This window comes from Tetrahymena thermophila (genome assembly GCF_000189635.1).
Source record: "Tetrahymena thermophila SB210 genomic scaffold scf_8254422, whole genome shotgun sequence".
Taxonomy (NCBI): Eukaryota; Ciliophora; class Oligohymenophorea; order Hymenostomatida; family Tetrahymenidae; genus Tetrahymena; species Tetrahymena thermophila.
This window is the reverse complement of record NW_002476204.1, coordinates 270,733-293,407: the sequence shown is the minus strand read 5'-3', so window position 1 is coordinate 293,407 and position 22,675 is coordinate 270,733. Positions and strand designations below refer to the sequence as shown.

At 23.4% G+C, this 22,675-nt stretch overlaps 7 protein-coding genes across 7 annotated transcripts; 6 read left to right on the top strand and 1 right to left on the bottom strand. All coding sequences in view use genetic code 6, as the record gives it.

The window, feature by feature from the left end:
• Positions 1 to 912: 912 nt before the first annotated feature.
• TTHERM_00691880 (tetratricopeptide repeat protein) lies at positions 913 to 3,994 on the bottom strand (the record flags this gene model as incomplete). Its single annotated transcript, XM_001032153.3, has 6 exons — positions 3,580 to 3,994; positions 3,175 to 3,434; positions 2,970 to 3,100; positions 2,816 to 2,880; positions 2,688 to 2,754; positions 913 to 2,635 (listed from the first exon to the last, which is right to left on the bottom strand). The coding sequence occupies exons 1-6, from the start codon at positions 3,854 to 3,856 to the stop codon at positions 913 to 915; spliced, it is 2,523 nt and encodes an 840-aa protein (XP_001032153.2). The 5' UTR covers positions 3,857 to 3,994.
• A 1,301-nt stretch (positions 3,995 to 5,295) lies between these two features.
• Positions 5,296 to 6,012, top strand: TTHERM_00691870 (transmembrane protein, putative; the record flags this gene model as incomplete). The annotated part of the gene is made up of 1 exon (XM_001032152.2): positions 5,296 to 6,012. One exon carries the CDS (start codon positions 5,296 to 5,298, stop codon positions 6,010 to 6,012), a length of 717 nt encoding a protein of 238 aa, XP_001032152.2.
• A 1,693-nt stretch (positions 6,013 to 7,705) lies between these two features.
• TTHERM_00691850 (carrier protein) lies at positions 7,706 to 8,620 on the top strand (the record flags this gene model as incomplete). The annotated part of the gene is made up of 1 exon (XM_001032150.1): positions 7,706 to 8,620. One exon carries the CDS (start codon positions 7,706 to 7,708, stop codon positions 8,618 to 8,620), a length of 915 nt encoding a protein of 304 aa, XP_001032150.1.
• A 747-nt stretch (positions 8,621 to 9,367) lies between these two features.
• On the top strand, positions 9,368 to 10,972 carry TTHERM_00691840 (outer dynein arm protein; the record flags this gene model as incomplete). The annotated part of the gene is made up of 2 exons (XM_001032149.1): positions 9,368 to 9,930; positions 10,066 to 10,972. 2 exons carry the CDS (start codon positions 9,368 to 9,370, stop codon positions 10,970 to 10,972), a joined length of 1,470 nt encoding a protein of 489 aa, XP_001032149.1.
• A 1,002-nt stretch (positions 10,973 to 11,974) lies between these two features.
• On the top strand, positions 11,975 to 12,573 carry TTHERM_000691839 (transmembrane protein, putative; the record flags this gene model as incomplete). Its single annotated transcript, XM_012799831.1, has 2 exons — positions 11,975 to 12,226; positions 12,382 to 12,573. 2 exons carry the CDS (start codon positions 11,975 to 11,977, stop codon positions 12,571 to 12,573), a joined length of 444 nt encoding a protein of 147 aa, XP_012655285.1.
• Positions 12,574 to 13,255: 682 nt separating this feature from the next.
• TTHERM_00691830 (transmembrane protein, putative) lies at positions 13,256 to 17,715 on the top strand. The gene is made up of 3 exons (XM_001032148.2): positions 13,256 to 14,662; positions 14,716 to 16,764; positions 16,943 to 17,715. Exons 1-3 carry the CDS (start codon positions 13,306 to 13,308, stop codon positions 17,707 to 17,709), a joined length of 4,173 nt encoding a protein of 1,390 aa, XP_001032148.1. The 5' UTR covers positions 13,256 to 13,305; the 3' UTR covers positions 17,710 to 17,715.
• Positions 17,716 to 18,463: 748 nt separating this feature from the next.
• TTHERM_00691820 (Serine/Threonine kinase domain protein) lies at positions 18,464 to 21,927 on the top strand (the record flags this gene model as incomplete). The annotated part of the gene is made up of 8 exons (XM_001032147.2): positions 18,464 to 18,625; positions 18,743 to 18,862; positions 18,919 to 19,176; positions 19,279 to 19,679; positions 19,732 to 19,864; positions 20,168 to 20,334; positions 20,394 to 21,075; positions 21,130 to 21,927. 8 exons carry the CDS (start codon positions 18,464 to 18,466, stop codon positions 21,925 to 21,927), a joined length of 2,721 nt encoding a protein of 906 aa, XP_001032147.2.
• Between the last annotated feature and the right edge of the window lie 748 nt (positions 21,928 to 22,675).

Here is a 22,675-nt window from a genome sequence, read left to right as displayed (position 1 = left end):
AAAGTGTCTTTCTTGAAGTTAATTACTCAATTTAATTTAATATGCACACATAGAAATTTGATGCATTAGCTCAATCAAAATTTTACTTGGATTGAAACTGTTTAGCTAGATTATGAGAATCATTTTTTTGATAAATTATATAAAACAATTGGATCAAAACTTAATAATAAATATTAATGAGTGAGAAAAATTATTTAAATAAAATCTAAATGTCCAACTATACTTTAGACTTTGAGTATTATCAAATGATATTTAATATTCTAAATGGTCAAATAATTCTTAAAAAGATAATAATAATATTTGTTTAAATAATTTTGTTAAAAATTTTTTCAAAATATTGCTTTAAACATACATTCTCAATTCAAAAAATAAATTATTATTATTCGTTTTATTCTTTTTATGAAATTGTTTTAATTAAATTTGCTAGTATTTATAAAGAAAGTAATAATTTTTAAAATATTATTTTATTTGCAATTTCATATGTTTTTTTGTAGTTCTCTATATTATCTTATTAAAAAAATTAACTTGTCTTAAATCTAAACTAATATATTTTTATTTTCATCTCCTAAATGACAAGTTGAAAACTCAAATCTTTATTTATTAAAAAAATATATTTTGTTTTTATTTGCATTAGAAAATGTGCTTTTAAAAGGCTTTTATATAAAATCTACATTATTTTTGTATTTGAAAAACAATTAAAAGGACAAATAATATTACATTTTGAAATCAGCAAAAATAAGTCGAAAGGGAAATAAGTAAATAAATAAGATAGGAAATAAGAAAATTTTAACACTTTGAAAAAATAATTATAATTAAATTTATTAATATTTTACAACATTTAATTTAGGTGAATTTATTAATTATATGAAGTAAGTAATTTTAATTATCGTAATAAAAATTTATTAATTGGCTTCAAATTTCTAGGTCTTCTCCAAAATCTTAATTTTCTTGATGCAGAGATTCTATTAAAGCTTTTATTCTTTGGGTATCTTTATTTTCTAAATCTAGAGCATCTGTAAAGTATTTCAAAGCCAGATCTGTTTTATTAAGCTTTTTATAAACCTTTCCCATTAGCATAGGTATAGGGGCTTCTTTTGGCATCATCAAATTTAATTCTTATAATTCTTTTAAGGCAGCTTCGTATTTCTCTAATTTTACTAAAGTGTTGGCTTTTTAGAATTTATTTAATCCATTTTTAGGGTCTAGCTTTTCTGATTATTCAAAATATTAAAGGGCTGAGCTATAGTTTCTGTCTGCAGCTAATGTCATACCCATAAATGAATAGAGCACTGGATTTTTTTAATTAATTTTGATTGCATTTTGGAAATGTTCAGCTGCACGATTGTATTTTTCTTATTTATAAAAGATATTACCAAGTCCCCACCAAGCATTGTAATTTCTTAGATCAAGATTAAGAGCTTGTTGGAATGATTTTCTAGCACGAGCAAAGTCTTCGTTGTACACAAATTCATGACCACAAAGAGCATGAGCATAGGCTGATTGTTGATTCAATTAAATTGCTCTTTAGAAGAATTTTAATGCATTTTCATGCTCCTTTTATAAACTAAAGCAGTTTCCAACTGCAATCCATGTTTCTGGAGCAAATAAAGACTTATCTAAAGCCTAATGGGCAAGATAACAGAGTTCTACTTGCTTCTTCAAGTGCCATAAGCAACTAGAATAATACTCAATTCCTTCTAGTCTGTAAGGCTCAATTCTTAGAGCTTCAGTATAATACTTTTCAGCTTCACTGTACTTAACAATTTCCATATAGCATCTACCAATATGAGTAAGAACCCAACCTGTTTGTTAATGATTTTTAGGAAGGTTAAAGAAATAATCAATAGCTTCTTTGCACAAGTAAAGTGACATATGATAGAAGGCTTCACCAAATCTTCTAAGAAGAGTGCAAATATCTCTAATAGGAGTTGCTGAAGAGGAAACAGATTAAGAAAAATCATTTGCACTCAATTATTACTAAAATCCAGGAGCTCCAAAGAAAGGCTAAATGTTACTTTAAAGCTAGTGCTAATTCATTTAATTGCTTAGTAACATATTTATCTATGGAGTTTGTAAATTTTTATTAACACCTCCTTATTATGCATAAATATTATAAGCAGTAGACTACATAGCAGCAGTAGGTTTTTAAAATTAATAATAATCTTAACTACCACCATAGCGAGATTCAATATAAGGCGAATTAACAGTATTTTAAAGATTTTAGAATTAGCTATTTGCAGATATAAATTGATTAGGATTATTCATGCCCAAATTAAGTCCTTAAGATAATATTTGTTGTTGCTATTGCTGTGATGTACTTGTATTATTAACAGAAGAAGACATCTTTTATTATAAACCTAATAAAGTAGCTGATGTGGAATCAAATTGCAAAACACTTGAATTACCCATCTAACCAGGAATGTATTAGTTAGCAGAAGAGGCAGCAGGAAATTGTTAAGAACCTACGCCTAATTAACTATTTTACCCTCCTTAAATGTTACTGCTACCACTAGATGGTTGTGATGGTATAGAGCTTAAAAGGCCTACACCATTATCTAACTTTCCTGATTTTTTCCTTTTTGCACTATTATTTCTTGAATTACTATCGTTTCTTCCTGCAGTCACTTATCCTATACTATTTATTAATAATTTACTTAAAATAATAGCTAGATTTTATATAAACTTACGTAGAAATATTTGATGTTCCAGGTTTGATTGCTTACTGAGCTGGATTTCTTTAAAGACCCTGATCTTCTTATTTGTTTATAAAAGAGCATTTTAAAATAAATATAATGTAGTTTAACTTATTAATTACTAGCTTGATTAGGTATTCTTTATTTATTTGCCACTTGATTTGCTAAACTATTTCCATCTTCAGTCCTATTTATTAAAATACCAAATAAGTAAATTATTTAAACATATTAATTTATATAATTTAATTTATTGCTTGCAATAGTTGTAATTTTTACTCATCAGTTGAATTATAAAAACCAGCAGATTCTTTGAAGTTTCTTAAAAAGTTAACTTATGGATTGAAGCTATACAAGCCTTTAGCCTTCTTTGAATTGATATATTATTTATATTTTGTCTCACAGAAAATCTATTTATTTATTTATTTAAATAGTTTTTTTTAAGTATTATTAATCGAGAAGCTTTTTATAAATAAAAAATCACCTTGTAAGGTAGGATTTCTTAATCACCAATCTTACAAATCTTTTCATATGCTACCCATAATGTTGGATTTAATTCTAACGCCTTCACAAAATAATTTTTTGCTTCCTAAAACTTCTATTATCCTTCATAGATTAAACCAAGTAAGTAGAATCCATAGCAACCGTTAGGAACGTAGTCTGGTAGCATTTAAGACCTGTGCTTAGATTACATATTTTAATCCTAAGGGTTGTAATTTTCCATTAACAAAGCTTTTTCTCCGTCTATTAAATTAAAATAGGAGTTAAAGTACTCATTAAATAAAATTTTTTTGTTTCGTTTTGCATTTATTTGGATTGCCTATGTTTTTTATTTACATGCACAAACTATCACCTAAAAAAATAAAAATGTTTTAAATTGTGATTTCACCTTGATTTTTGTTAAGCTTAAGACAAACTAAAGCAAATCTGTATCTATTCATTTCTGATTTGCAAAGCTTGAGGATATCATAAACTTTATAATGCTTGTTTTCAGCCATGTAACACTCTGCTAAAATACCGCGTGTTTCTTCTGTATCTTATTCAGCGAGTAACCTCTCAGCTAAAAACACAGCATTTGAAGGCAGATGATTGGCTAAATTATCTTCAATAGAATCGATAAGTTAGCGAATTAAAGTCTAGTTTGTATTTTAACCGTCTTCCTCCATTTTAAATATGGTATGTATTATATGGGCTTCAATTAAATTTACTTTAGCTCTGCTTTTATATTTATTTGCTTAAAAGAAAATTTTTGTATAACTATGAATAGTATTTGAAATATATTTAATTCTTTTAATTAATTAAAGATAATTAATTCATAAATAATACTTTTTTTGAATATTTTTCAAACAAAAGAAAGCCAAATCAAATCAAATCAAATCTCCTTCCTTATTTATTTATTCAATAAATAAATTAATTAATTCTGTATAATTTTTTTCTCATTAAGCTAATAAATATTTTTTGATCATTTTTTAAAAAATTTAAGAATTTAATTTTTTGAAAAATAACAAACAAATTATTTTTTTTACCAAATCTATTTTGGAAGGAAATTTATCTGACTGCATTTATTTTTAATTTATAAATAGAATATTGTTTTAATTTTTTATTTAAAAGAATTAAATTTTACTATTAATAAAACTTAAATTATAAAATTCAAAGACTTACCTTCCTTCTACAATATGAGATAACTGATTTTTAAAATTATTTTTATTTTAAGTACTTAATAGCTAATTATTGACAATCAAATCCTTATTTAACATAAACATTATATTTATTGAATAAATTAAGTATTTGATAGCTAGTTATTGGTATTCAAAACGTTTTTTAAGATAAACATTATATGTGTACAATATTTTTGCTTTAAAAAAATTTAAAAGTAATCAAATGAAAAAATAAATGTTCATTATATAAAAAGTAATACTGGGAATTAATTTTAAATATTATTTGCAAATTGTAAAAAATAAATGAAAGAAATAAATCAATCAATCAATAAAATGATAAATTAATTAATTGATTGTTTATAATTTAACAACAAAAATATTGATTAGAAGAGTTTTGATAAAAAATTAATAATTTATGTTTAAATACTATTAATTTGTAAATAAAAACCAAGTAAACATAGAGCAAATTCGTTGATTTTTTAGCAATTAAACAATTAATTACATAAAAATCAATCATAATATAAAATAACTTGCTTTTAAAGGATAAAAAATTCTATAATTAGGAGAGAAGACAGTTCATAAGATAAAAATTTAAAAGCAAATAGTTAGGTTAATTGAAAATGGGATGTGTTAAATCGAGTTCGTTATTATTGAAAGGATTTAGGGAACGCGAGAGATCTCATACAGTTGAGAAGTAAAAAGAGTATGCCTTTAAATTAACCCGTGCAATGTCATTTAATGAATTACAATCGAAGTGAACCGCATTTGTTGTGGCTAATATAACTTCAACCAACTTCCATTAATAAATTATAGAAAAAGAGATAAGCATTAAGAAATATATAGATAAAGAATTAGGATACGAACTTAAAAAAGACATATTAGTTGCAAGCGATTTAATCATAAAAAAGATTAGCAATCAATTTAAAAAAATAAAAATTTTACCTGAAATGCAAAATCTCTCTATAAATCTTATGCATATGCTTCAGGAATGCAAAAAATTTTGTACAATAATGCTAAAATTATCACCTAGAGATATTTATTCTTAGAAGTATTAAAAACTTCCAATTCTAATTTTGTATTGCATAACAGAAATTTATCACATTTTTACTACAATTGTGAATCTCTATTCAGGCACTGAAGTTAAAGTTTGGTTTATATATAAAATATTAAAGAAAAGCTATTTTTAAGACTATTCAGGATATATTGATTACATAAAAGATAGAATAAAAGAAAAAGGAGAATCCTGTTAGTTTGATGAAGTTGCTAAAAAAATTGGTTTATATTAGATTGACTCTGTATTTAATCAACTCTACCCATATTTTTAAGATTATAACGATTGTATATTCATTTTATTTAAAAATGAAATGGAGGAGGTGCTTGGAGAAATGATTAAAAAATATAGAGAAAAAAATAGTGAAATAACTAAAACAACTCCTAGAGTATCTTAGAGATAAGATTTATCTCAGGTAGATGAAGTTAAATTTTAAATTTGTGAAAATATACTCACTGGTACATTAACTTCAATAAATGAAAAAAAACCTCCGGATATTGGATCAAAATATTTAGACGATCTTACATAAAGTATTCATTTAATTTAAAATTAAGTACAATATTTTTAACCCTGTTCTGCTTATAGTTATTTTAAATCATGTGAAAACGAGTGACTAAAACTCATTTTTTGATAAAGAAATCACAAAAATAATTAAGAAATTGAAATAATTAATAAATTAATTAATTAAAAAATAATCCCAAATAGATTATTATATTAAAACTTAACTTCGTTCATTAAGTATTTAGTAATGACTAAAAATAAATTGATGGATAAAATTTAAATTGCTCTATTAAATGAATGAACAGAAGAATTAAACCATCGCAAATTTAAAGTGTATATGCTTTATTTATCAATCAATAATGGAAAGGCAAGCTAAAGATCTGTCTGAATGCACCCACATAACAAAATGAAACTTGTAAATATTTTTCAAAAATAATAAAATAAAAATAAATAAATAAATAAATAAATATTATTTACATTTAAGAAGAGTTTATTTTAAGTAATATGAAAATTTTAATTCATTAAATTAATTAATGCATAAATATGTTTATTTATGTTATTAGATAAATTTAGGAAAATTATTTAATATTTTTATTGAGATGTTTTTTCCGCATATATTTCATAATTTATTCTTTATTTTCTTTTTAGTATCTCTCATCCTTGTTATTTAATACAATTTAATTTTAAATAAAAATATCCTAAAATAAAATGATTGAAAATTTTTACTTTTTATATTTCCTAAAATATTTAGTATAATTTATAAAACTAATTAATTCAGAAATAAATGTAATTAATAACTACATTAGAATCATATTTATCTTTATTTTTAAATGTTATGATAAAAAAATTAATACAAATTTAAATAATTTTAAAATAATTAAAAGAATATCAAATTTATTTGAACTTACTAAACAGTTTAACTAGTAAATTAAGGTAACTAAAAAAAAATATATTTTGACTGAAAAAAAAATATTTTGACTTAAATAAAATATATTTTCACTAACCTAAATTTTATTTGTTGAATAGAATAAATTAAATTGTCACTAAGTAATGAGGATAAATTAAACAATAAATTTTTCTGAATAAAGTTTATCTATTTAATTTGATTATCAAGTTTTTAACTTGTACTTTTAAAAGATTATTTTAATTTTTTAAATATAATTGATAAAAACGTTAAAAGTAATTTTAATTTAACAAAAAATTGATAAAAAGTGGTATTAATTATGATTTTAATATTTTTTTCTTTTATTTTTTTTATTGATAATAAAAGAATTTTTAAAATAATAATTTTTGTTATAAAAACTATTTCTTGTATTTTTAGTTTTCAATTTCTACTTTAATAACAAATTAATATTCATTTTATAAGCTTTATGCTTTTAAATAAAGATACTATGACAATAGCTTTTTACTTTTATTGATTTAAACATTTTCTAAAAATAGTTTTATGAGATTCAAACTAGGCTTTGAAAGTAATATAGTGGTTAAAATGAACTTTCTGATGGAATTTCATTCTATTAGTATAAATTTATAGTTTTTATTGATTTCTTTTATAATTTATTTGAAAAATATAGAAAATTTAAAGAATAAATATGTTTGTTACTTTTCATATTAAGCAATAAATTTGTTTAAGACACTTGAAATATCGTCTTAAATAAACATAGGATATTTTTTGAATAGCAAAAAAAATTACTAATTCGGCTATATTTCTGATAGTGAAATATTATGTATTTGTCACAGAAAACATAAAAAATAATCAAATTGCCAAATAAAAAATTAAATTAATTAAGCAAATTATAGGTTGTAAAATGAGTACTCAAACATAACAATAAAAAAAGCAAAGAAACATTCTTCACATTTGTTTAAGCTCAATGACATCTGCTGCAATAACTAATTCAATATTAGTACCTTTAGATGTAATTAAAATTAGATTGTAAAAGTCATCTATGGAGTAGAAGGTGGGAAAAGTGTCTTTTTTATCAACTCTTAAACATATAGTTAAGCAAGAAGGAGTTAAGACACTGTTTAATGGCCTCTAGTATTCAGTTTATTAAAGTGTTGGATTTAATTTAACAATGTTATTAGTTTATGAAAGATTATCTCATTTTGTAGAACATAATATAACAAGCAATTCTTATTATAAACCTCTTATCACTTCTGTCTTCTCTACATCAATTGGCACTACTTTAGCATTCCCACTCGAATATTGGAAAACTGTATAATAATCAAATGAAGGAGTTTCCAATAAAAAGGGCTTTTAACTAGGTAATAGAATATACTCTGCCTTAATAGTTTCCATATAAAGAAATGTTGGATTTTTCATTTTCTTTTGGCCTATAAGCGAAAATGTAAAGAAGTTCTTGATTTAAAAGCATTATTTTTCTGAATTAAAAACCTACTAAAAAGGTAGTGGAAGTGACAAATAAACTTAATATTTGATTAAAAACTTTATTTTGAATTGGTCTGCTGGTATTTGCGGGGCCAGTGTTGCTGGTTTCTTGACTTAACCATTCGATGTACTTAAAACTCGTAAATAAATAAATGAAGTGTATGGAAAATAGGGAAGTATCTAATTAATGACTGATATTGTAAAAAATGAAGGAGTAAGTCACTTATTTGTAGGCCTTTAACCAAGATTTGTTAAGGTTTTAGTATATGGAAGTATGTTCTTCTCTATCTATGAAAATTTTTTGCATTTATGTGATTCTCACCTTCCATTCTGAAATTCTTTTTTTAAATATTTATTATCAATAATGTTACTTTAAAGTAATTTTGTAAATTATATCAAATGTAATAAATAAATAATATCTTTGCCATAATTTATTCCAAATTTTTAGATAAGTTCACCTTCTTTTTCTTAATAATACATTAGTAAATTAACAAATAACAATTTTATGGCAAAATATTTAATATTATTTTATGCTAAAATGAAATAATTATCTCAAAATTCAATAATTTGATTTAATTGTATTTTTGATTCTGCTATTAAACTAATAATTTTAATATAAAAATTTTAATCAAATACATTTTATTAATGAATCAAAAAATTTTTAAATCTAGCTAAATAAATATTAAATACCTTTTTTTAATTCAGATAAAAAAAACATTTATCTCAAACATTATCATTCAAATTTCTTCATTTTTTAAAAGGTAGTTAAGGTAGAAAATAATTTTAAATATTATTCAAATTCAATTAAGAAAATATGTTAAAATTAATTATATTTTTTTAGTACTCAACCATTTTTTATAATTATGCAGAATATATATAAGCATTAAAAAACTTATTGAATAATTAATTATCTATTTAAAAAAAAAAACGCTTTGAGTATATGCAATATTTAGTATTTAATAAGAATAATTAATTATTTATAGTGTAGTAAATTATTTAAAAGGATAGTGATAAATCCTCTTGATTTTGATATAAAAGTAGTAGAGAAATATAGGATAAAAAACTAACCAATCAATTTAAAATGTACACTGGTTACTAAGGTTATAATAACCATTCTACAAAGAGTTTAAATTACTCAATTGCTTCTGCCGCAGGACGTTCATTATTATCTGAACCACATATTGTTACTCTTTAAAAGGAGGTTGATAATTATACTAGAAGAGTAGAACATGAAAAAAGAAGGCTCTTCTCTTTAGAAGAAACCTATAATATGGTGAAAAGAGAGCATTAACAGAAGAAGGAAAAGATTACTGAGTTAAAATAAAAGCAAAATAATACTTCCACCAAATTAATAGAAGCTAAGATCAAGAATTTACGCGCAAGAATTGAACAAGCATAAGCAAAGTATAATGAAACTTAGGCAGAAAACTAAAAATTAAAAGAACAAATTAATTCTTTACGTAAAGAAAGAGTTCTGCATTTAGATGTATGCAGAAAATTAGGGGAGGAAGTTGAAAAGGCTTCTAAGCTTACCCGTGAAATTATTGACCAAAATGAAGAAAAAATCAACAAAACAAATATAATTTAATCAGAAATAATAATGCTTCGCAATAAAAACGAAGAGGAAAAAAAGACATACATGAAGTAATTAATTGAACGATTTATTGATATTATATTAAAACATTATTTATTGAAATGATTCCTAAATTGTATTTTCCAATTTATAAATTTTAAAATTTCTTTGAAAAATTCAAATAAATTATATTGAATAAAATAAAGGCAATTTGATATTGTATAAAAGAAGGCAGAAGAAGAAAAGCCTAAGCATGAAATTTTAAAGGCTAGTAAGAAAGAGAATTTTGAAACTATGGACACTTAAAATTTATTGAAACATCGTTTGAAAAAGATTATTGCAAACAACAAAGAAAAAGTCAGAGTTATTGAATAGTATTAAAAGAATTTGAGAGTAATTGATGAAGCTTTCTAGTAGATAAAGGAAGGAAGTGGAATTACTGACATTGATGAAATAACAAATACTTTTATTAAAAGTGAAGAACAAAACTATTCGCTTTATAATTACGTTGATATTTTGAGTCAAGATATTGATAACCTTGAAAGTATTAATCGTGATTTAGAAAACAAATGCATAGAATAAGAGATTGAAAATGAATCGCGCAAAAGAGCCTTAATGGGAACTCCTCACGATGAAAAAATAAAGAAAAAACTTAATGGACTCTTACAAAAGAAAGAAGAAGAAATTAACCAAGTTAGAAACATAATCAAAGACTTGAAGCCCCATTTACAAAATTCCTTAGTAGAATTAGCAAAGACATAATTTAAATAAGACCCAAAGAAACAATTTGACTACGAGCTTGGATTTGATTTAACTGAAAACAATTTGGAGTAATATCTTGCAGATGTAGAGTATTATGCTAATATCCTCATTGCATATAAATCTATGAATAACGACAACAACGATTTATCAAAAAGCTTACTCATTGATTAAATACCCCCTAAAGATTTCAAAACTCAAACTTAAAATCCTAATCAGGACTAACAAATTTAAAATCTCGAAGACTAAGTTAACTTAGATAACAAAGAGCTATACAACCATGACAAGTTTAAAGATGCCGCGATTGAAGCTATTGAAAAAAAGAAAAATAAAGTAAACCTCTCTAATTATTGATAAGAAAAATAAATTTACTTAAAATAATTATCACATTTTCATTATTATTATATTTAGATGGTTAGAACAATAAATAAATTTTTTATATTTGTGTTTAGTAGTACTATTTTTATTTTTACAAATAACAAAATACCAGTAGTATTAAATTCATTAAAAAATCCAAACAATAAAATTTACATTTCAAAATTAAAATAATTAAAAATATAAAAACTTTTCTTAAACTATTTTTTCATATTTACTGATGCTAATTATTTTTTAATCCTTACATTAAGTTTTAGTTTAAGAGTTAGATTATGCATTATTTTTTTGATAGGTTACATAGTTAGTCACACCAACTATAATTTTTATGAGTAAAATATTCAATATACATTGGAATGAAATAATATACTAAAGGATGCATATTTTTATTGCTTTATTTATAGTTATGATTACTAAATGCTTGTTTTTTGTGGTATGATATTAATAAATAATAATTTGTTTTTGTTTTACTGGAATAAATTAGTTAATATTAAACATATCTTGGTTGATCTAGTATTACCAATATTTTTTCCCTAAAATAGAAAGTAAGCATTTAGCTTCTAAAAAAAAAAATCATAAAATTTGATACATAGATTTTATGTGTAATTAATTTATTTATTTCAGTCTATGCAAAATTTCTAAAAAAAAATATTGGAATTTATTATAACTATTGGATAATAGTAAAAGTATCAATCAAACGTAAAGTATAATTATAATTCATTCCTGCTCCATAGTAAAGGACTAATAAATTCATCTGAACCTTGGCAGAGGAAATGATTTTTATATAAAAATTAAAAAAATATTACTTTTTCCAATTTTATAGCACCTTTATGATATTTAACAGAAAATAGATTCTATCATTATTCTTAATTTATCTCCATGCTTGCCAATTATTTTATGTGATGCTTGGCAAGTATAAAAGAGCTTAGCTATAATAATTAGACACTTAAATAGTTAAAAACATTAACAGCACCTTTAGTTATAATGATTAGGTTTTCTATTTTATATTTTATGCATGCCTTGCGTATAATATTTTGCTTTTAATAGTCTAAGTTACAGATATTGTACAAATAGCATACTTTAGAATTAAAAATAAAGAGGGATTTATTCAACGTACACTTAGCATACTCTATAAATTTTATTCTTACTTAATCTTTATTCCTAGCATTTCCACACCCGTTCAGTATCTCGAAAATAGCTTATCATATGTTAATATTGTTGTGGCAATAATAGTATGTAAAAAAATTACTCATTTAATTTATTTCTTTTGATTTATAACTTTAACCTTAAATAGCAAAGTAGAAATAAATTAATTTCTACTTAGTGAATGACAGCCAACCAATGGATAAGAATATTTTTGTTTGAATTTATTTTTAATAATGAAAAAATAGAATTTATTTGTGACTTTCATGACTTCGATTACAACTTTAATCCTTTTCCTCACGACTCATTATCAAGAAGAAATTTAAAATGGATTAATTTATTTAACTCTGCATATATAGTGGTGCTAATACTTAACCATGGTTTATTTTAAGCAAATATTCAAGATCTTTTATTTGTCATCTTATGTATCAAAAACTTGATTATTCATTTTCTTTACAGAGTTTACTAAAATAAGACTATTCGCTTAAACAATCTAGTTATTTAACTTTACATGCTTTTGTGGAGTTTTTATTTTTTGATATTTAGATTCATTGATTTGAAGTTTAGCATACTTGTTTCTCTAATCATTATGTTTCCTTGTGTGTATAAAATTTCTAGCCATATAGAGTGTGTTTAACAAAGCATACAGAATTTCCTTCCAAACCTTGAGAATATAAGTTAAGTAAATAGAAGAAAGAAAGCTCTATTTTATTTGCAAGATTTTGTATATTTGATGTAAAATCAACAGTATGTGCAGTACATTTAGAGTTTTAGTTCGATCATTTTAGAATAAATATTTTGTTTCCATTCCTTTACATGCTTGAAGGAGACTACTTGCTTTTGCCAGTCAAAGGTATTTGTTTGTTTAGAGTTTAATCATTTTATTAACAATTTGAATAATTTAAAAGTTTTAAAAATAAAAATAATTATTATTTTGAAAATAAAAGTTCGAAACCAAATAAGAAATTTGGGATAACATAATTGATGATAAATTGAGAAAAAAAATATTTTTGAATCATATTCAAAGCATGATATTTTTTTGCTAAAGTGCATAATTCTCTAATTCAATAACGATTTCCTTTTTTTACATAAATTTTCTAATTGATACTTGCAATACCTAAGCTCCATCCTATTATTAATTATAATTGCTTAAGCAAAGAAATGGATCAAAAATGAACAATTCTAAGAAAATCTACTTAAACTATTTACTTAATAAAGCTAAACAAATTTTTAAAGAAAAAAACAGATAATTTAATTTTTGTAAAAAAACCTTAGTTTTTGAGAAATAAGTAAAAGAGACTTAAAGTTTGTATGAATTATGCCTTAACTAAAAATTAAAACTCCTTTAAGTTATTAACAATGATGAAATAAATATAAAATCACTTTACAAGATAGGTACGAATCTTTTATAATAAAGAAATCAACTAAAAGCCTAAATCAGAAATTTATCCATGATGAACAAATTTAACCCTGAGTTAAAAGAAATAATAAATGGTTTCCTGATTAGTCTTTCTTTTTTAGACACCAAAGATAATTTAGTTAATTATAACTATAACTCATCCAATTTTTCAAATGATTCCTCAGAATCCATTTACAGCATTGAATTAAAAAACGAGTCTGAAACAACTTATTTCAAAAACGAAAGTATTAAATCTTATTACAAAACTTGTGTAGTATTTTTTAGCATTCAACAAGGGGAAAGAGGGAAGATTTTAGCTACTTCAAATAACTTTGAATCTATATTTGGATTTCAGAATATAATTTCTCAAGATATAAGCATAATTTTTCCATCTATTATGATACAAAAATTCGAACAAAGAATAGACAATATGACAAACATGGTAAATTATGAAAATAAATAAGATAAATAAATTAAAATGCTTTTATGCAGAACAAATATAGGACTGGGAATACCTATAATTCCTAGAATGTTCTTAGACTATATACCACATCTTGATATGTTTGGTATAATAATTAGATTGGAAGTTTCTAACAACACTAACTATTTTGCACTCTTTAGCCCTTAAAATTTCTAGTTAAATTTAGTTAACACAGTTTTTTATTCTGAATTTATGAAAAAATACTTCAAAGTTTAAGAAATTTCAACTATTTATTTTTCTAAATTGGTTCCAATTTCTATATTCCTAAAACATTCTCGAATCTTAAAAGGCTCTCCATTTATTGATACACTCTGCTTCCTCCCAAATAAGCAGAATAACCAAGACTCATTTTACTTCAAAACTCCTTTAACAATTCAAGACCTATTAGAATAAAAGATCTCTTAAAATTCTCTATATTAATTTGATTTTTACAAGATCAGATTTTATGTAAAAGAAGTAGAAAATTATGAAGATGAACTTTTACTTTGTGAGATATTTTCTCTTAAAAAAATAAAAAAACAAAAAGAAATTTAAGAAAATATCTAACTCCTTAAAATTCAAATTGATTCACTTATTTTAGAAGCTGAATAACTCAATTTTCTCACTACTTTATAAAGCTAAAATTCAAAACCCTCTAATGGAAGATAAGGTAAAATTTAATTTTTATTAATAAATATCATAAATAATAAAATATTTTAATAGATGAAACTATTTCTGAAAATAGATATAATAATATAAAATGGAATAAAACTATAAGAAAAGGAAGTAGAAACGATGAGGACAAGTATGAAGGCTCACAAAAAGATCTCCTTTCTACAAACTACATGATGTAAGGGAATAGGACTCTATAGAAATTACTAGACCATGAAAAAATGTAAGAAACATTTCATGATAAAAAAACTAATTACATTAACGAATTATTATCGCCTAGCACATCTAATTAATTTAGTGGTATTTTATTGTCTCCTACTAAAATATATATGCATGATGATAAAACTAAAGTATTCGATGACGATTATATCTAAAATATGTATTAAGAAAGCTACTATTCTTCTGAAAAATATATAAACTACCAATCTAATCAAAATAAAAATGTATCAAATATGAAATATTTTCAGCATTAGAAATCTATTGAAACAGAAGTTTTAAATTAATATTAAGAAATCTAAGTTGATATGCCAAGTATTTAACAAATATAAGATAATTATAATAATAATTTGATATATTCAAATGGCTTAGTTCATGATTAGTCTTATTTTACCCCAAACTAAGGTATGAAAAGATTTAACTATCCTGATATTACCCCTCACTTAATTGGAAATGAAGAAATTAATACCTTTTAGAACCGATAATAAATATTTTTTACTAAAAAATCACAATTTAATAATTAAGATGGTTCAGATTTTTCTGATGCATGGAGCAAATAAAGTAACAGCTTTGATACTGATGATAGTGATTTAGATAACAAGCGGTCAAGAAGAACTCATGTAACTTAAAAAACAGGTTCTAATCAATAACTTACTTACTAATCATTAAAACATATTTACAACTCAGTATTAAAAAAATAAAGAAATGTTGGATTGCAAATTTTAAATATTTTCGGAATAGCTTCTCTACTGCTTATAATAGGTTTAATATCAGTAGACTTTGTGCTTATCATATAAACCTTCTAAAAAGCTAAAATAGATTACTAATTTATAACTTGGCCTATGGATTTGCAATCTTTGCTATCTTAAATTATGTATAGAGTTTATATTATTGGTATTAATGATTAAAAAATTATACCAGCATTAGTAAAAGCATGGCCTTAATATTATTAAGAAAACATTGATTTCATACATCAAAATCAAGCTGAAGTAATAAAAATGTATGATAATCAATAAAATGGTGATTTTCAAATTGCTTCCTACTTTGAAAAATTAGCAGATACAGATGATACTTTCATATTAAAAAAAGATTTCTCAAGTTACAAAGGCATGAATTTTACAGTCTAAACTAAACAATAATATTTCATTTTGTATTATATAATAACACACTACCTTTTCTCACAGAAAATATACAATGCTTACAATCCTTTAGGGACAATATTTGACAACTTTGATAATTATAATTAAATTATAACATAACTATAAGGTGATATTTATGAAAGTTCTGTGGATTCTTTAAACCAAATATTAGAAAATACTAAACTCTTGATGATAATATGCATCATATTAGCTTTATTGATAATATGTGCAGTCATACCTTTGAATGCAATTATTCAAACTTAGAGAGAAATAGTTTTAAAATTATTTGCTACTATGCAATCATAAGATATTTAAAACATGGAAAACGCTTGTCTAAATTCTTTGCAAGCTAAAGAAAGAAATTAAACAAAAAAGAGAATTTAGTCAACTTAGACGCTAATCGGTTAAGTAAGTTAACATGATTTATCATATAAAAAGATCCCAATCTCATCAACAAAAATCTCAATAGGATAAAATTTTTTTTCAAGTAAAAATCCAACAGCTTCTAATGAAAAAAAGATGATTTAAACAATTAAGCCTTAATAAGATTTAAACACCTTCAAAAACGCACAAAAAGATGGAAAGAAAAAAAATATTTCTATTATTTCTTCTCTACCAAAGTTTTCTTTGCACATTCTGATATTTGGGATAATCGGATTTCTTTCTATCGTTTCATAGCCTATTATCAATTACTTTTTAATTAAAAATTTTATATCTGATGGAGATTTTAACATTCAAATGCTAAGTAAAATTAATTAATTAATTAACTAACATTTATTTATTTTCTTTACAGTTTATTTTTAACAGTACCATTAACAATCAACCGATAAAAATTGATTGTTTTTAGATTTAGATTATTGAAATTTTTGATTGACTAATTTTTAAAGTTTTTTATGAAAAATTTTTTTAATTTTATCAAATAGGTATTCTATCTTCAGTTAAATCTTAGTTTTGTGGTACCATATTCTTTTCTTATGCAAACGTTTACGTAAAATAATCTATTCCTACGTCTTTAGTTTACAATAAAAGATTTTTTGATTCTCGTATTCCAGATGTGCTTACTAATAATGATAAAATTTTGAAGGATTTATACATGGCAGAATCTGAATCGAGTTCGAAAGTTAGATATAATAATAATGAATATGAGGACTTTTTTTATTAAATTTTGAAAGGCGATGTTTGTGATGTTTTTGATCGTAATTCATAATATATTGATAGTTAGAAATATAATTTTAATTCAACTAAATGTAACAATTTATAAAGTGAAATACTTAAATAAGGATTCTTAGTTTCTGCTAAATACTTTTTAGATCTATTTAAGGAACTTTTTGAAATAACTAGTGTTGAGGATTATGATTAGAGACAAACTCTTCTTGTAACATGGGAGGATTAGTACAAGATAAAAAAACTCTCGTAATTTACAGATTTAATGATTACAATCATATCAGTCCTTAGTGATTTTATAACTACATAAGGTCTTTAATTTTTAAATTTTAACATGAGATTGTAAATTACATTAGCTATCACCTAAGTAGTGACATTAATCCTAGCATTTTACTTTGGTTGGATGACTTTTTATAACTCTACACATAAGTAAATGAATGATACAGTCTAATTGCTTAGCTTGATAGATATAAATGTCTTGGCTACTAATTCTTACACATCAAGCTATCTTAATTCAAGGAAATGATCAGAATAAATTATATAATTTTATATTAAAATTTGTTTTTTGGAGTATATTAATTCCTAGAAAAATTAATTAAAATCTATTTCTTTCTTTTTATGTTTCATTTTCTATTTTACTCGATTATGTTTTTCTAGAAATAATAAGGAATAATTTCTAACTCTATTTATAATTTTGTATATTTGGCAAAGAGTTAAAATGTTAGTTAATAAAAGAATAAGCTTCAATTATTTACAATTATAATTTTATCATTTAAATTGTAAAAGATTTTTTAATTAAATATTTTGTTGTTGAATATTTATGCTTTTTTAGTCACTTTCTTCTTAAGTAAAAGACTTTTCCTAATTTTAGCTGTCGTTTGGTTTTATAACTAAATAACTTTTTAAGTGCAAATAGAACAATAAAAGAAAAAAACCTTACCATCCAAAGTGTAAAAGAAATAACACTATAAAAGCAATTAATTACATTAGTAGGAATTCTTGAGTATTTGTTAATTTACTGATTCATAAATCTAGCTCATGCAAGCATGTATATATATTTTAAACTTTAATAATAAAATTTGTAAGAATTAAAGAAAATTAAGATTGACTCAAGAAAATTTGTGGAACATTTAAAGAAAATAAATACACCTTAATTAAAGAAACTATTAAAAAGCTAATTAAATATTAATAATAACTAATATTTTTTAATAAAGTAGCAACTATCTTTTAGATAAACATTACTTATTTAATATATAAAAAATTTTGCATACTTAAAAAAAATGAGATTGATTGGTAGAGTTTGCGGAATTAAAAATCCCAAAGCTTTTTAAATTCATATTGATGAAACAGAAGATATAAATTCTCTTAAAAGGATATTTGAAGAAAAAACTGGAATTCCCATTTAATATTAAATCCTAACAACAATAGTAGAAGGATAATATGTAAAAATTAAAACATTATCTAAAAACTTTAAATCTGTTGTATATAAATAATATGAAGAAGTTTTTTACTCTATTTTTAACTTTTTTTAGGTTACTAAATATTTTTATTTTGTTTAGATAAAGGTGATTGAAGGTTGGACTTTAGAATTTTACTAGTTTTACGATAACTAACTAATTAACGTCCATGATTTTAGAAAAGGAGAGTTCCATTTTAATCACCCTTCTTGCTAAAAGAAAGTAAAAAAAATACACATAAAATTATGTTGGAAATGTAAATCCTATTTTAAAATTAGGTTGTACAAGATTAGCTATTATAAATTAATGCTCACTATTATAGAAAGTTAGGACTTATTGGTTAAAGTGAAGAGATTGAAAAGATTTAGTCTCTAGATAATAGTTAGTTAAATGCTTGTAGTGATTCTAATATCCTTAGTACAACTCTTGACAATTCTATTATATCGACTAAAGCTACAACTCCTCATAGCTATTCAGAGTCTGAAGACGGTTACTCTTAACAGAAGTTTTATTAAATTTTATAGTAGTTTATTAAGGTAAATATTAAGTATTTAGAATTTAATAAAATATATTCTATATTTCCTATTAATTTTTATCTATAAGAATAACTTTATCATATATTTTTGTATTATTTATAGGCTATACAAGATAGGAAATGGAAAGAAGCTAAATAATACCTTGATTTGCACACTACCTTGCTAAAAAAATATAAAAAAACTAAATAATAAGATATTATTTCAGAGTTAGATTCAAATGGATGGAATAGCTTGCATTATGCTTCTTACTTAGAGTTTGATGATATCTGCAGAAAGCTTATTATTGAAGGTGCTGATTTGAATAAACCAACTTCAGATGATTGGACGCCTTTACAGCTTGCTGTATTTAAAAATAATTTGAAAGTAGTAAAAGTTTTAACAGACTCTGACGACTTAATTATAGATTAAATTACTTAAAGAGGTACCGCGCTTCATCTCGCTAGCGCTAAAGGTTTTATTAAGATAGTTTAGTACCTAGTTTTAGATAAAAATGCTAATCCAGAGTAATTTAAATTCTATTTAGAGTATTAAATTTAATTATTCCAACAAAATTAGACTAAAACATCCAACAGAAGGAAAATCCCCTTTTGATGTAGCCACTAAAAAAGTCAGATTCTTCTTCAGATAACATAGACAAATTAAAAAATTTGATATATAAACAGCTATGGACTATCTCGAAAATAGAAAGGTAAAAATTCAAGCAAATTAATTTTGATTTATATTAAGTGACAGGATAAGTTTTTAATTTCAGCAAAATGTAATTTGCATTATAAAGATATTTAGATGTGATTATCATTTGTGTCATATAAAAATTCTTTTATTTAATTTGAGTAATACTCATTAGCACAATTTAGTTAATTAATTTGATTTGATGGACAAGAAAAATAAATAATTAAATTTTATAAATCATGAGTCACTTAGTTTTTTAAAATCCTCATTAAATTTTAAAAAATACACTTTTACTTATTTTGTCATTTATATAAATAATTAGAGCTTCTTTAACGATATGCCTAAAAAGCCTCCTATGATTAGAGGCTATGTATTCAGACAGCATGATATTTTCCCATGCATTTGTTAGAAGCGTTTCTTAGAAATTAACAGTGATTCATGTACTTTGTAAATGTACAGAGAAGAAGATGATGTGCCGTTAAGACCACAGTAATTAATTAATTTTTATATAAAATAAGAATTTTTAACACCTTTTTTTATTAAAATAGATTAGTAATAAGCCTAACAGATATATTAGATGTAGATTTACTACCTCGTCACTGGCCTATGCAAAAAGATCTCATTTATGTCAGAATTATTTTTTAAAACAGTATGGTAATAGCTTTCAAAACTAAGGAAGCTGCTGAACACTGGATAGATAAATTAAATGAAGCTATTGCATATGCCAATTATGTTGATAAAAAATTAAGAAGCTTTCTACGTGAAAAAGAAATAGCAGATCAATAATCTACTGATAAGCTTTTTACTATGTTTTCAACGATCTAAATTAATTAATAAGTAATTACAATCAAGGATGAGTAACACTTCTGTGCTAAATGTGATGAGAAAGATTAAAATAATTCTTTGAATATGTAATAAGCTATGAGCAATATTGAAAACGGAATGAATTTCTAAGAAATTTTGGCAAAACATGTAAAAAAATCATTCCATATTGAAATTAGTCACTCGCTAGCATTCAAAGATTTTACTATCCTCGGAGCACTAGGAAAAGGTTCATTTGGAAGAGTTTTTCTTGTCTAGTAAAATAGTACTGAAGAACTTTTTGCAATGAAAATGTTGAAAAAAGTAAGTTTGATTATGAAGCGTCAGCTTAAATATGCAGTAACTGAATGCAATATTTTAAAGCGCTGTAAAAATCCTTTTGTGGTTGGACTTCATTATGCATTTCAGGTATTAATTACATTATTATATTGAGAATTAATCTAAAATTTATTTTTAAAATAGACTCCAAATCACTTATATATGGTTCTTGATTATTGCAATGGTGGAGTTTTACTTTAGCACATCCAAAGAGAAAGCAGATTCAGTGAGCTAACAGCCAGATTCTTTGTTTGTGAGATTATCCTTGCAATAGAATATCTACATTCATAAAATATTTTATACAGAGATTTAAAACCTGAAAACATATTGATAAGTTCTGATGGACATATCAAATTGACTGACTTTGGTCTTTCAAAAGAGCATGTAGCAGACTTTGATGTAACTAAGAGTTTTTGTGGATCTCCAGCCTATTTATCTCCAGAAATGCTTCTTGGAAAGGGATTCTCAAAGGCCTCAGATATTTACGGGATAGGTTGTGTTTTATATGAAATGCTAACAGGACAACCACCTTTCTTCCATGAAGATATCAAATAATTATACAGTGGAATAAAATCAGAAGACCCTTAGTTGCCTAAATATCTCTCTAACTCCGCTAAGACTCTAATTATAGTAAATCGCTTTAAATATAATAAATTTCATTTTAAATTTTTTTTATAGTAATTATTAAAAAAGAATCCAAAAGAAAGACTGGGCTATAATTCCATTTAATAAATAAAATCTCACGAATTCTTTGAAGGAATAGACTGGCATAGAGTTTATGAAAAATAATATTAACCCCCTTAATTTTTATTTGCTAATTAACACATAGTTAATACTGAAAATAAAGAGAAATTGCAGTAAAGATACATGGATTAAGACTACAATAAACAAAATTAAAAAATAAACAGAGTTAAAAACTGGTCTTTTATAGGTAAAGCTTGATAGATACAAGAAAAGACAAAAAAATAAAGACATAAATTACTAAAAATAATAATCAATCAACAAAAAATTCTTATAAAATAAAAATAAAAACCTAAATTTAAGTTATTAAATAAACATAAAAAATAAAATCTGTAAATATCAATAAATAATTAAAAATAAAATGAAATATTAAAAATCTAAATAAATAAAAAATTAAAGTTAACTATAAAAAACCCTCAAAAAATATAATTTAATATTTAAACAAATAATTTCAATCTTTTAAGTATCCTATACATAATATATCATTTGTTATATTACCATTATCATATTTATCAAATCCTCTATCAGCTATTTACTATTTAAATTACTTTACATTAATTTATTTCTAATTTAAAAGTAAATTTATCCAATTTTTTTAGAAATTAAACCCAATTCAAACAAAAAATATTAATAGGAGTGGTAGCTAATTGATAAGAATGTAAAAGTATTTATATTATTTTTAATTTAAAATAAATTATTTTTTAATATTTTTTAAGAATTATTTAAAAAGTATCTTTATGTTTTTTAAAAAATAAATTATTATCTATCAATTCATTCCTTAAAAGTTTTTTGGTTACAAATTAAATTAATTCAAGAAAATTCATAAAATAAAATTTTTAAAATTATTTTTATCCATTTATTTTAAAAATTAATTATTATTATTATTATTACTCAATAAATATTTACACAAAAAATAAAGAAATAAATATATTTGTTTTTTGTATTTTTT